Source organism: Felis catus, chromosome E1, assembly GCF_018350175.1.
Source record: "Felis catus isolate Fca126 chromosome E1, F.catus_Fca126_mat1.0, whole genome shotgun sequence".
NCBI classification, from domain to species: Eukaryota; Metazoa; Chordata; class Mammalia; order Carnivora; family Felidae; genus Felis; species Felis catus.
This window is the reverse complement of record NC_058381.1, coordinates 60,606,749-60,619,928: the sequence shown is the minus strand read 5'-3', so window position 1 is coordinate 60,619,928 and position 13,180 is coordinate 60,606,749. Positions and strand designations below refer to the sequence as shown.

Below are 13,180 nucleotides of genomic sequence, written 5' to 3'. Positions count from 1 at the left end.
GGGCTCGGGTGGGGCCTCTCGCCAGGGCCTTTCTTGGCACGTGGCGCCAACACGGGAGCCACAGGAGTCTCTTGGGTCGTCGGCCCGAGGTGGTGACCGCCTGCAGGTCACCAGGTGGAGGCGCTGCTCCCGCCCCCCACCCCCCCCCACCCCAGGCGAACGGTCCACAGCCAGCCAGCGGGCAGGGAGCCCCCGGTGCGAGCGCTCTGGGCAGCGCCGACCGGACCCCTGTGCTGCCTCCCCAGCTCAGTAGCCCGCGCTGAGCGTTGCCCATAGCTGGGCTTCCTGCCCCCGTTCTCCAGTCTCGGGTGGCCTGTGCCGGCGGCTCTCCAGCTGGTCCGCTCCCGGGTTCAGGTGCGGGGTGCCTCCGTCCTGCTGGCACAACGAGACGCTTGGCCGCGGAAAGGTGAGCTGGCGCCGTTCAGCTTCAGTGGGAGGACGGCGGCCCTGCCCTCCGAAATGGGAGCTGCTCCCCCAGGGGGCGCACGGCCTCCAGCCTCCAGAGGAGGAAACCCGGCACAGAGTGAGGCTGCCACGGGGGAGGGGGAGGCGGGGTCCGATCCTGTGCTCCCTGCCCCAGCGACCGGTGTGGGTGACCCTGTGGACCCAACTGCGCCAGAGCCAGGCCCCTCCGCGTGGAGAGCTGGGACCGGGCGGGAGCACAGTGTCATGTGCTCCTGGGAGCAGCGGTGAATCACCCATACCTTTCCCCTTTTGCAGAGGCAGCTGATTAGCACATTCCAGGGCCTGGATTTGCTGGGAGGCTGTGAGGGTGGAGTCCAAAACCTGGCGGGGCTGCTGGATTAGCAGGCAACTTTGCACGCTCAGGGTGGTCAGTTAAGGCTTAGCAGCCCCGGCGTCCCAATCTCCCTCTCTTCCTCTCCCCTGCCCTCCTCCACTTCTCTCTCCAGGTGGCAGGAAGTTACTGCCCTGGTGCACCAGACACCCCTCCCCCGCCTGCCCCCCCAGGTCCTCAGGCCTCAGAGCCTGCCGGCAGGGACAGGCTGTACAGTGGGCCCTGCACCCAGTCTCCCAATGGGCTCTCTGGCTCCTGTTTTCTGCTGGATAAAAAGCACCACTAGTCGCGCTCCTCGGACTTTTCAAAGTGGGCTTTTTGCATTAAATGTTTTGGTTTGCTTTATTCCTCTAGAAGGTAGAAACCTAACATCGTATAAGCCAGATCGCGGGTTCACACGGGCATCAGGAAGAAAGCCACATGAATACAGGTGTGGTTCTGATGTGGTTACAGGTAGTTAGGGTTTGCCAACCAACATTCTTAGGTGAGATGCTCACAGCCAGCTTCTGACAAAAGGTTCCAAAGTGAGACGCTTCAGGCCAGGCCCACGGTTTAGAGGACGGCTCCAGTGCCCAGATAAGAATTAAAAGCACATTAAATACCTTTCAGGGGAGTCTGTTGTGAATGGGGGGGGGGTAAATACCTTTCAGGGGAGTCTGTTGTGAATGGGGGGGTAAATACCTTTCAGGGGAGTCTGTTGTGAATGGGGGGGGTAGATATCTTTCAGGGGAGTCTGTTGTGAATGGGGGGGGTAAATACCTTTCAGGGGAGTCTGTTGTGAATGGGGGGGGGGCGCTTTGGGCACCAGTCCCTTCTCTGGCCCAAGCTGAAACCCAAAAGCCAAAACCCCCAAGCTCTCAGCTCACCTCGATAGGACGGGGCCTGTCTCCAGCCCAAGGCCTGGCCACTCTCGGGAAGGCCTGGGTGGCAGCTTCATAAAGCCTTCTTTCATTTGATCCCCTGAGCAGGAAGGGCAGACAGAACTTTCCACGACACCAGAACAGGCCATCTTCACATCAAAGGAAAGTTTTCTCCTGTAAACACGCCAGAAGAAAGTATACTGACTCCTCCCAGGTGACTAGGAGTTAAGATCACCCAGCACCGTCCTCTGAGCCCTGGAGCTCAGGAACCCCAGGCACCACCCCTGGATTGGGGGCCCTGCAGGGCCTGGCCGGGGAGGAGGGTTCCATGGTGGCCAGGCCCGGCCAGCAGGTAGGGGCTCTGAGACCGGCCGAGAAAAACCTTGTCAGGGCAGGGAGTCTGTCTTAGGCGGTGCCCCATTTCTCCACAGCATTTGGCCCCAAGGCTTTGCACCTAGAGGGTGTTAAATACATTTGTTGATTTGGTTCTGTTGGATGGAGACCAGCCTGGTGATGCAAGGCTGCTGGTGACCAGGTGGCCGGCCCCACCCCCAAGAAGAGTGCCAGTCAGCCTTGGTTCTGTCCTTACTCAGGACTCCAGAGACTCCCCGGGGGCTTCTCGCCAATGTCATGGCTTGAACTGCATCCTCCAATATTCCTAAGTTGAAGTGCCAACCCCCGGGACCTCAGAATGTGATCTAATTTGGAAATACAGTTGTCATAGATGTGGTCACACAAGACGAGGTCATTCCGGAGTAGGGCGGCCCCTAATCCAATGACTGGTGACCTTATAAATTTGGACACAGGCACACACAGGGGCAAGGCCGTGTGAACATGAAGGCAGAGATGAGGTGATGTCTCTACAAGCCAGGGAACAAAGACAGACACCAGCAGCCAGGAGGGGGCCTGGATTCTCCCTCAGAAGGAACCAGTCCTGCTGACGCCTTCATCTTGGACTTCCCACCTCTAAAACCATGAGGCAATAAAGTTTTGTTTTGTTTTTCAATGTTTGTTTATTTTTGAGAGACCGAGTGACACAGAGCAGAGCAACAGAGGGAGACACAGAATCCGAAGCAGGCTCCAGACTCTGAGCTGTCAGCACAGAGCCAGATGTGGGGCTCGAACTCAGTGTCCGTGAGATCGTGACCTGAGCCGAAGTCGGCCGCTTAACTGACCGAACCACACGGGTGCCCCAGAAATAAAGTTTGTTTCAGCCCCCAGTCTGGCACTTTGTTACAGCAGCCCAAACACACCCAGCTAGCCAACAGCACGTGCTGCGGGCGCTGCCCCCCCGACCCCGTGAGCTCCTGGCCCAGCTCTGCTCCTGTGTGCAAGGCTCATTTCCACTGGCTCTTCTCCCCACCAAAGTCTCGGCCACCCCTGGACACAGGCTGCTGCGGTGGACTGCTAGCACCGGCCCAGCCTGCCGGGCATCTTCGACGCATTGCACTGGTTACGTTCTTACAGGGAAGCCCGGACCAGGCAGAGTGCGTACGCCACCCGGGCCGTGACGGCCCTTCCGAGGGGAGCAGACTGAATGCTCCCTCAGGCGTGAGCATGTGTGTCCTCGGCAGTTGGAGGCAGGAGCCTGGAGCCAGAGGAAATGGGGGTGGAGGGCACGGGGCTAGAAGGAAATGAGGGCGGTGTGGGGAGGGCTACCTGGTGGGCAGGGTGGGATGGGCTAGTGGAAGCAGAGGCATTTATTTACATTCTAACCTGGGAAGGTTCCAGCGGGAGGGCAAGGTGGTGCAGGCCCAGCTGGAAGGTGACAGGTGGCAGGGGGGCACATGGGTGGGGCTGGACCTGTGCTGGCATGGTCAGGACCCTGTGCTTCCTCAGATGTGGGCAGCCCCTTGCTTCTCAGGAGGTGGGAGCAGCCACCCCCATCAGACCTCGGGCCTTTTCCCTGAGTTTCCAGGACTGTGGGAGATGCCTGGGCCCTCTCCATGACCTTGGTACCCGCTTGCCGTCCTTATGGGTCCTGTCCTTCTAGTGCCTTCTCCTGCCCTCTGTAAGGCACCTTCTAGGCCCAGCTGTGGGGCAGACAGCAGTGGCCAGGGAGGATCTGACCCCTTTGGCCGGGGCAGAGCGACAGGTGGGCTGAAAGACGAGCCACTAAACATGATCCTGTGTGCAGGGCAGAGCTGCTCTGTTTCAGCCCCTCCCGGTGTGAGCATGACTGCGCAGCTTTATATAGCACTGCGGGCCCTATATAAGAGGGAGGTGGCCTCATCACAGGAGAGCACGGGGCAGCGGTGGCGCAGGAAGAGCCTGTATGCGTTGTCTGATCCGGGCCGGACACGTCCCTCCCCCGAGCAGTAGGGTCCCCGCAAGGTGGACCCACCACAGCCCCCAGGATGCCCAGCAGGACCAGCCGCTACGCCCGATACAGCCCACGACATCGGCGCCGGCGGATGCTGGCCGATCGCAGCGTGCGTTTCCCTAACGACGTCCTGTTCTTAGACCACATCCGCCAGGGTGACCTGGAGCAGGTAGGGCGCTTTATCCGGGCTCGGAAAGTCACCCTGGACACCATCCACCCCTCAGGTGAGTGCCTGTGGGGCCAGCCGAGGGTCTGTGGGGTGTTGGGGGAAGACCTCAGCTTTGACCCCTCCCGCCCTGCCCTGCCCAGGCCTGGCCGCCCTGCACGAAGCCGTGCTCTCTGGAAACCTGGAGTGCGTGAAGCTGCTGGTCAAGTACGGAGCTGACATTCACCAGCGAGACGAGACTGGGTGGACGCCCCTGCACATCGCCTGCAGCGACGGGTACCCTGACATAGCCAGGTGAGAGGGCCAGGCCAGGGGCTTCATCCCAAATGCCCTGACCTCAGGTGGCCTCCAGGATGTGGTCTCCTGAAAGGCGGCCCTGGCAGTAGAGCTAAGAGCCCTAAGAGCTTCTAGGATCTCCTTTCTACCCTGTTGCCTTCCCTAGAGCAAACCGGAAAAGTCAGCCACTGTTTCTGGAGGATAAAGTTTCTTCCTCTTCACCCTTCCTGGAAACATTTTTTTAAAAAGGTGCACCCCAGGACTCCAGCCTGCTACCCCGGGGTTGGGGTGAACATCCTGCAGGCCGCCTTCCCCCCACCACAACCTTTGCACCCCAGGTACCTCATCTCCCTGGGGGCAGACAGAGACGCAGCCAACGACGATGGAGACCTGCCTTCAGACCTCATCGACCCAGACTTCAAGGACCTGGTGGAGCTCTTCCAAGGGACTCGGATGGACTGAGCCCAGCCCTGCCCTCCATGGGCTCTGGCCCTCCGGAGAGAAGTTGGGTGCCCACCTCCCCCACGTACGAGAGGACTTGCCCCACCGGTAGGGGCGGCAGCTGGCCAGGAGCCCGTACCTGGGCACAACCCCCACCCCCCACGCTTCTGGCCTGGCTTTTTCTCCAGGTGAATTTTTTTTTATCGTGACACTTTTTACTTTTTCAATAAACGTCATTCCCCAGCCCCTGGTGGTAGCCTGATTACTGGGCACGGGGCCGTCCCGGTTTTCCCGCTTCCGGTGGTCAGTGGGCCCTGCCATCCCAGAGCCAGGCGTGGGGGTGCAGGGGGCAGCGCCAGGGAAAGGAGCCAGCGTCTCGGGGCTCCGGGGTCTGAGGTCTCTGACCCCGCCGGCCCCCGACTCCCAGAACCCCAGCGTCCCCAGCCCTCAGCTCCGCTCCCCTCGGCTCTGCAGCCCCCGCTCCCCCCGGTACCCCGCCGACCCCGGACCTAACGAAACCGGAGGCGCCCGTACCGCGGTCCCCCGGTCTCTGGCCCCGCCCCCAGCGGCCCCGCCCCCGCCCCCAGGCGCGCGCGCCGGTCACGTGCCCCCCCGCGCCTGCGCCTGCGCGCGCGGTGGTGGCGTCACTTCCGGCCGGGCCCCAGCTGGCGGCGGCGGCGGTGGCCGAGCGGGCGAGGTGAGGCGGGAGCGGGGGCGGGGGCGGAGGCGGGGCGGGGCGGGCGCGGCCGGGACCCGCCCTGGCTCGGCGGCTCGCGAGGGCAGGGCCCGGGCGGGGTCGCGGAGGGCCGGGACCGGGCGCCCCGCTCCGTCCGCTGCGCCTGAGTCCCTGGGCCTGCTTGGGGGGGGGGGGGTGCGCGCATCCCGCCGCGGGCGGTGCGGTAAGGAGGGGGCGTGGGGACGTGGCGGGGCCGGTCCGCACCTGTCCCGGGACGCGGCGCCTGGGTCCCCCCGGGGGAGACGGGCGCGGAAGGGGCAGCGATGGGCCCGCCCTTTCCATTCTCTGAAGCTGCCGCCGCGGTGGTTGACAAATGTCCTGCCTTCCCCCCTTTCCGAAGGGAGCATTCCTGAGGATGCTCCTTGGCTCTTGGAATGCAGCTGGCCAGGCCCCCCGCCGTTTTCCCTGCCCTCCGTTATCCAGCCTTTCCCACAGCCCCGGCCTCCGCAGGCCAGGTGGTGCGGTGCCAGGTGCAGGGTGGAAACGGGGGAAGACGGGCCTGCGTATGCCCCGCCCTCGGGGAGCTCCCTGGGTTGCAGGGCCTGACCACGTAGGGAGCTTCCAGAGATGGGGTGGAAGCCGTGTGGGGTCGGCTTTCTAATCACGAAGGCCACCGGGCTGTCATAAACATCAGATGATACGGAGGTGCAAAAGTTGTATTCTCCGCCCAGCCCCAGGGAGACTTCCAAGAAAAGGCTGTCTTGTAGCTGACTCCCAAGGATGAGTCAGATCGTGTTGGGCAGAGGGTACACCTTGAGCAAAGGCCCTGAGGTGTCTGTGGTGAGCAGTGAGAGAGTCCTGGGTAGAGAGGTTTTTTAAAAAAAAAAAATTTTTTTTTCAACGTTTATTTATTTTTGGGACAGAGAGAAACAGAGCATGAATGGGGGAGGGGCAGAGAGAGAGGGAGACACAGAATCGGAAACAGGCTCCAGGCTCTGAGCCATCAGCCCAGAGCCTGACGTGGGGCTCGAACTCACGGACCGTGAGATCGTGACCTGACTGAAGTCGGACACTTAACCGACTGCGCCCCCCAGGCGCCCCCCTGGGTAGAGAGCTTTAAGAGAGGAGTGGGAGTGGGGAGGAGAGGAAGCGGGGCGTGGGCTTGATTTGGGGTGAGCTGAGGTTTCCAGGTCACGTGGTGGGGGGTGCACACGCTCGCACTGGTCTGTTGCTGGGGATGGGAGCGGCTGGCAGCAGCCAGAAAAGAGGGTGTGGGGGTGGGGCAGTGCTGGGGGCTTGGCCTGAGGGGTCTTCAAGGGAAAGCCCCTGTTGGGACGTGGCGTTCATCAGTATTCTGGCTGTTGTTGGGGTAACATCATTTCTGGAAGTCTTAGTGGCTGAAACTGTTGAGTACCACAAAGACATAGGATGTGATGGGAAAGCGGAATCTAAGAAAAATTTAACATCGGAAATTCTAAAGGAATGCCCACCATTTGCATCACCGATTCTAATTCTGGAATACTCATTGTCACTTTTCTGGAAAACAGAGTAGCATCTTCTTTCCTGTCCTAAAGCATATGGTTGTGGGGGGGGGTGGGGAAGAATTTGAGACTGGGTGGCCAGAGGCTGGGCTTCGGGTCCCCCCTCCCAATGCCCTGCCTTCCCCTAGGAGGTCTCTGAAGTCCTTGGTTCCCATGGAAGGGCAAGATACAAAATTCACCCATCTGGAAGACTCCCTCCTTGTCTCTGAGCACAGCCACATTGACATCAGGGGTGTCCCGGGACCTGGCAGGGGTGCAGGCAAGGGCAGTGGTGGGCTCCGGAGGGCTCAGGTCGGCTGAGCTGTCCGGGCCTGGCCCTGTCTGCTGCCCCGGAGGCTCAGAGGCTAGGGCTTCTTGGGGTTCAGACTCTGCCTTGCTGGGTGCCGGGCTGCTGTGCCCAGCAAGCCTGTAACCAGCCCGTAGCAAGTGCTTGCTGTGGCTGGCGGTACCGCAGCCTCTTCACATATGCTGGACTTTCCTGGGCCTCTGCCTTCCTCTGAGTGGCTGGCTCTGCATTCGGTGTGTCCAGCACTGTTCACAGTCGTGCTTTGTGGTCAACAGTGGCCCTTCCGCTCCCAGAAGTGCCCAGTTAGCGCGCTCTTCCTAGGACGGTCCTGTCTGAGGGCGTGTCTGTGGTCCTATTGGATGAGGAGCCACAGAGGTGTCATTTGAGGTGGTAGCTCCACATGGTTGTGCTGGGGTCCCTGTCAAGCGGGAGACCCTGGCGAGCCATCTCGGGGGCTGCTTTGGCTTCAGTGAGTTCTCTGAGGTCCAGAGAGGGAGGGATTTCCCTGGAGGCAGCAGAGCAGGGGGTGGATGATCTCCAGCCACAGAATGGTTCTGGGCCCTGCCGTGGGCCCTGCCGTTGGCTTGGATAAGAGTCAAGGCGCACAAAGGGGGCATTTGCGTGTGGTTCTCCGTGGTGATGGCAGCTGGCAGAGACGGCTCTGTTTATACTGTGTATGGGGGTGGGCCCAGCAATGGGTGACACCTGAAGAAACGGACTGGGGCCAGATTGAGGGCTTGATGGCTTTAGAGGGCCCAGGGCGTGCAGGGTGGGGAATTATTTGGGGAGGGGAATTAGGACAAGGGTGGGGGATAATGGTGCAGCTGGCTGTCGTGTTGTGGGGGGTGGTAGATGGAGGAGGGGCAGCTGCAGATGGGAAAAGGTGATGAGGGTGAGCGAGTGGCGGGTCACTGTCCTTTCTGTCTCCAGGAAGGCACCAGGCCCCTGGTCTCTTTCCAGGAGAAGTCTCTCAGTGTCCCCGAGTCTTGCCGGGTGGCAGGACCCGGGGGAGGGGGGGGGGCAGTACAAGGTCTTGGTGGTGAAGACCCAGGGCCCGAAGCTGAGCTCTGGAGGGGGCGGGAGGACCCAGATGTTCCTGGGAAGACGGGTTGGTAGGACCTAGGCTGTGGCAGAGTCAGCTGGGTGGGGTGTGATTTTCTGCTGCAGAAGGAGGCGGAAGGCGGCGCCCATAAATGTTATATTAGCCTCGTTCTTCAAGTCCCCAGGGGGTGAGAACCTGCTGACTGTGTGGCCAGTCCTGTCTTTCCAGAGTAGCAGAAACCTCCTTAGCTAAAGTAGGATGTCCGTACAGGCGGGCCTTTGCTGACAGATGCACAGCCCTGGGACAGGGAACTGATGTGACCTCATCCTGCTCCTGGTTTGGTCAGGAAGCCCAGCAGGCAGTGGGGCCGGGTCCCTGGTGTGGGGACCGAGTGCTTGGTGGGTCCAGGGCTCTGGTCTCAGGCACAGCCCTGCGGGCCAGCTGCTCTGGGCCCAACCCGGGTTTGGCCTTAGGTCTGCAGGGACAGGGGAGCTGGTGAGGTGTCCAGAGAACCCCATTAGGCACGTGCCTGCAGGCAGGGCGACCGGAGCCAGGAGGGGGTGAGCACCTGAGTTAGCCCGAGAGGGTGAGTAGGCGGCCCTGAGATGACGCCACAGTGCCCACAAAGGCTGGGTGGCCCCCAGAGGCTGTGGCCAGAAGAGGCAGAGGCTGCCGTGCGGGGAGAGGCCCGAATTGGGGCGGGTGAGGCTGGGAAGGCAGGTGCCCTGAGCAGTGGCCTCCGGGGTTGAGGAGAGCAAAGTACAGGAGGAGAGGGGGGCCTGGCTGAGGCGGGGGGCCATCCTGTGGCAGGACCGGAGCTTCCCCGCCGTGTCCCACTGCCGATAGCCCCCCGGCTCGACCAGCGCACCCTTAGGCCCGAGAGGGCTCCCTCTTTGCTCTGGTGTTCCAGGGGCCGGCGCCTGGGAGACAGGACCAGGGCAGGGAGACCCCTGAGTCCAAGAAAGAAGACGTCACTTTGTGAGGGAGGGGCACGGGGTTGCACGCACCCTCCAGGAAGCTGGTTCTGTGCTTTTTTCTGTTGTTCTTGCTCTGCCGCCTGGGCTTGCGTTCAGCTGTGCGGGTGTTCAAATGCCTGATCGTTGGTGAGACGGCGAGCGAACCGGAGAGCGGGTGTCCACAGCGTCCCGCCGCTCCAGCCCTCTGGGAAGGCCTGTAGCTGCACGCTGGGGCCGCAGGGGCGGGGGCTCTTGCGTTCAGGGCCCCCTCCGTCCGCCCCTGGCACCTAGGCTTGTCCTGTCCCGAGGCCAGGCCTGGGACCGACCCCGTGTGGGCAGTAGGCAGCGTCCTCACCCTGTGCTGTGTCGTCCACCAGAGAGGGAACCCTGTCCAGCTGGCTGGTTTTAGAGTGAGCCTGAGAGTAACCCCCGCCCGGGGCTATGGCCGAAAGCAGGCGGCACCCCAGGGTCTCGGTCCCTCGGTCAGGCCCAGCTGCTGCTTCCAGGCTCGCACCTTTACCCCGGCCCTCCTTCCCCGTTGGGTTCTGTGTCCAGGGCCCCAGTTCACTCGCGCCCCGGCCTCTGGGACCAGGAAGCTCCGGCTCTGCTCGGCTCCTCACTGAGGAAGCATGGCCCCGCAGACAGGGAACCAGGCTCAGTGGAGACAGCCCCCGGGCCCCGCAGGCAGTGAGGGCGGAGGTGGGGTTCACTGGGATGATGGCAGCCCTTTCCCGCAGGCCCACGCTTCCCTGACAGGTGTCCCGGGACTCTGGAAAGGGGGCATCTGGGCTCTGCTGCCGGCGCCTTCCCAAGCTGCCTGACTGCGGGGGAAGGGGCTCCCTGGGTAGCGGGGGCCCAGGCGCCGGGATCTGCCCAGAACCGAGGCTGCTCTGAGCGCAGGTGCCGGCTGCTGGCCCCCAGCCTCCACGTGCTTGACTCTGCCCACACTGGGGCTGCGCCCCAGCCTTGAGGGACCCCGGTGGGCAGCTTGAGGGAGGAGGCGCGACTCTGTCCCACCTCTGGGGTCTGGGCTTCTCTTCTAGAGGCCGAGGGGACCCGGCAGCGGAGCGTGAGGACCAGACACCCCCGCGATGACCAGGTGGGTCTCGGGTTGTGGAGCGGCCTTGCCCAGGGGTCAGGGGGTGGGCCCCACTCTGCCCCCAGCCCTTCCTCACGTGCTGGGCCCCCCCAGTTCCCCCGTCTCCAGAGTCGTCTACAACGGCAAGAGGAACAGTAGCCCCCGCTCTCCCCCCAGCAGCAGCGAGATCTTCACCCCGGCCCATGAGGAGAATGTGCGCTTCATTTACGAAGGTACGCGGGGCACCGCCAGCCGGGAACTCTCCAGAACCCCCCTCTTGCCATTCCGGGATACGGGCTCTCCCCTGGCCTTCAGGGGCCCGGCAGCTGGGGTCACTGGGGACTTGTCTGGTGAGGAGACCCGGTCCTTGTAGTGGGAGGCGGGCAGCTCCTAGGACAGGCTCCATTTGGAGCGGGCCAGGTTTACTTGAGGACAGGGAACCATTGTGGAAGACGGGCAGACGGTGCACCCCAGGAGGACCCAGGGGTGTCCAGAAGTGTGGCCGGGGCATATGAGCGTGTGCGTGATGAGTGTGCCAGGAGGCGGGAGAGGCCCAGAGCCTCCTGGAGGAGAGCTGCCGGGTCCCGCGTGTTGGGTCCCGCGTGTCGCGTGTCTCTGTGACCGCAGCCCCCTACAGACGAGGGGCGGAGCTCTGAGGGCTGGGAAGGGGCGAGGGCGCTGAGGGTGCGTGGGCTCCGCCTGCCACCGCCCGGCCACGCTGGGGGATCTGACGTCCTCCCTGCCCTCCGCAGCCTGGCAGGGAGTGGAGCGAGACCTGCGGAGCCAGATGTCGGGCAGCGAGCGGGGCCTGGTGGAGGAGTACGTGGAGAAGGTCCCCAACCCCAGTCTGAAGAGTGAGTGGGGAAGACGACCCGGGAGGGAGGGGCCCGGCCAGGGGCCCCACGCCGCGGAGGGTGGAGGGCGGAGGGCAAGAAGGCTGCCTACTCGCGACGCGGTTTGGCAGCACGGGTCCGAGCCCAGGGCTTCCAGAGGCAGGTACGGGATGGGGGTCCCGGGCCCGGTCTCCGTCTGTGCCACCGTTGACCGCCCCGTCCCCTGACAGCCTTCAAGCCCATCGACCTGGGTGACCTGAAGCGCCGGAGCACGCCTGACGCCAAGAAGTCCTGAAGCCGGTGTCCCCTCCCCACCCCCCCACCCCCCTGCCTCTGGGAGACCCGGGTGCCACCTGATGTTGGTCTCCTGTGGGCTCAGTTCCTGGGAGGGGGAGGGGCCGTGTGCCCAGGGGGCTGTCAACCCCAGGACCGGGAGGGGCACGATTGGTGGCCAAGGCCTGCCCTTCCTCCCCGAGCCCCCTCCTTTCCTCCTAGGGGGTCTCGAGCTCCCCCTGCCCCTGGGCGGGTCTGGGCCCTGCCAGCCCCCGCTCTCCCTGTAGTTGTCTCCTCGGAGCTGCCTGCCCCCACCCCAGGGCCTCGGCTCTGACTCCCCTCCACCTCCCGTCACCATTGCCCCCACCCCCTGCCCCCCGGCCACTTCCAAGGTCATGAGGGAGACCTGGGGGGCCTGTGCCATCTCCCAGGCTGGTGGTACTGGGCTGGCCTTGGCCCTGAAGTGGCCAGGAGGCAGGACAAGGGTGGCCCTTCCATACCTGTTGTATTCCCTACCAACTCCTGCTGCTTCTCTGGCCTGGACACGTTGGGGAGCATCTAATTCTTCACCCCACTGTCCAGACTGGCCCTGTCCTTCCCTGCATCAGCTTCGGGTTGGCACCAGCCCTCTGGGCCTGGGATGTTGCGAGCACCCGCTCAGAAGGGGTCCTGGGCTACCAGGCCTAGCCCCTTGTTGCCTGTGGCCCTGTGGCCACAGCAGCCCCCTTGGGCAGGGGTATGAGGCTGGCCTTGGCCCTGTGCTGTGTGCTGGGACGGTCACCAGGGCCCCCCTTTCTTCCTGTGCTCTCCAAAAGCCAAGTGTCTGTGACTGAAGCCCAAGGACCAGTGAATAAAGGCGGGTGGCGCTGGATCGGCCCCCCTTGGTCTGTCAGGCCCCTGTCCCAGCAGCCCACGCGGGGCTGGAGGTCCAAGGTCACGGTCCAGGCGCCAGAATCCAGAAATTTCATCTGATCCCTGGGATCCTCTAGGGGGGTTCAGGCCTCCTGGGGGGCCGTGGGAGGTGGACGTGGGGCTTTCTGGAGGAGAGATCGGTTGGGGTGGCTCTATGCTCTTCAGGGGACCATCCTCTTAAGGGTGGGGCCCTGCAGGCAGCAGCCTCCCTCCGCAGCCCTGAACCTCCGTGCTGGACCCTGGAGGGAAGTGGCTTCGCTGCTGTTCAGATGAAGGGGTGGCCGTTGAACCCTGAGAGAGACCCAAGTGCACTTGACCTTCAAACCTGGAAAGCCCTGGCAGGCCAGGCCCAGATAAGCCAAATTGGAATTTATTTTGGGAACACTGTTTCCTGGAAGAGTATTCTGGGGCCCTACAGGTGGCTCCAGGAGGCATCTTCTCCGGTGGGGGGAGGGGGGCTCCCCAGGGAAGGGGCACAGGAAGGACAGGTCATGCAATAAACAGCCGCCTTGGCTCGCTGCCAGTGGGCGCTGGCTGGTGCCAGGCCCTGAGCCAAGCCTCTAACCACGTGGCCTTGTTTGCTCCCTGGGGACCCGTGGGGTGTTTTGCAGAGGGTTTGAGTGCCCGCAGCTACCCTCCCTGGCCTCGTGCACTAGTGGTGATAGCCGTGGACCCGTACACCCAACCACTGTGTATGGGGGGAACACAGGACACCCCCTCG

General features: G+C 63.2%; 2 protein-coding genes and 1 long non-coding RNA gene across 5 annotated transcripts; 2 read left to right on the top strand and 1 right to left on the bottom strand.

Moving 5' to 3' along the window:
• Positions 1-1,091: 1,091 nt before the first annotated feature.
• On the bottom strand, positions 1,092-5,431 carry LOC102899728. Of its 2 annotated transcripts, none has more exons than XR_002149453.2 (3): positions 5,397-5,431; positions 1,663-1,830; positions 1,092-1,359 (listed from the first exon to the last, which is right to left on the bottom strand). It is a non-coding gene; the product is annotated as an uncharacterized LOC102899728 (long non-coding RNA). The 2 variants fall into 2 exon arrangements; XR_441955.4 differs by lacking the exon at positions 5,397-5,431 and adding an exon at positions 2,039-2,690.
• PPP1R27 (protein phosphatase 1 regulatory subunit 27) lies at positions 3,870-5,105 on the top strand. The gene is made up of 3 exons (XM_003997272.5): positions 3,870-4,203; positions 4,289-4,439; positions 4,760-5,105. The coding sequence occupies exons 1-3, from the start codon at positions 4,014-4,016 to the stop codon at positions 4,881-4,883; spliced, it is 465 nt and encodes a 154-aa protein (XP_003997321.1). The 5' UTR covers positions 3,870-4,013; the 3' UTR covers positions 4,884-5,105.
• Positions 5,432-5,478: 47 nt separating the features above from the next.
• MCRIP1 (MAPK regulated corepressor interacting protein 1) lies at positions 5,479-12,418 on the top strand. 2 transcript variants are annotated; one of them, XM_023244314.2, is made up of 5 exons: positions 5,479-5,559; positions 10,407-10,462; positions 10,556-10,674; positions 11,194-11,295; positions 11,505-12,418. In XM_023244314.2, the coding sequence occupies exons 2-5, from the start codon at positions 10,455-10,457 to the stop codon at positions 11,567-11,569; spliced, it is 294 nt and encodes a 97-aa protein (XP_023100082.1). In that variant the 5' UTR covers positions 5,479-5,559; positions 10,407-10,454; the 3' UTR covers positions 11,570-12,418. The 2 variants fall into 2 exon arrangements, with proteins under 2 accessions (XP_023100082.1, XP_023100083.1); XM_023244315.2 differs by lacking the exon at positions 5,479-5,559 and adding an exon at positions 5,620-5,761.
• Positions 12,419-13,180: the final 762 nt, after the last annotated feature.

Coding starts and splice junctions, on each gene's coding strand:
- PPP1R27 (XM_003997272.5), top strand. CDS start 4,014: ATGCCCAGCAGGACCAGCCGCTACGCCCGATACAGCCCACGACATCGG. Junction 4,204..4,288: donor GGACACCATCCACCCCTCAG/GTGAGTGCCTGT, acceptor TGCCCTGCCCAG/GCCTGGCCGCCCTGCACGAA. Junction 4,440..4,759: donor GGGTACCCTGACATAGCCAG/GTGAGAGGGCCA, acceptor TTTGCACCCCAG/GTACCTCATCTCCCTGGGGG.
- MCRIP1 (XM_023244314.2), top strand. Junction 10,675..11,193: donor TGTGCGCTTCATTTACGAAG/GTACGCGGGGCA, acceptor TGCCCTCCGCAG/CCTGGCAGGGAGTGGAGCGA. Junction 11,296..11,504: donor CCCCAACCCCAGTCTGAAGA/GTGAGTGGGGAA, acceptor GTCCCCTGACAG/CCTTCAAGCCCATCGACCTG.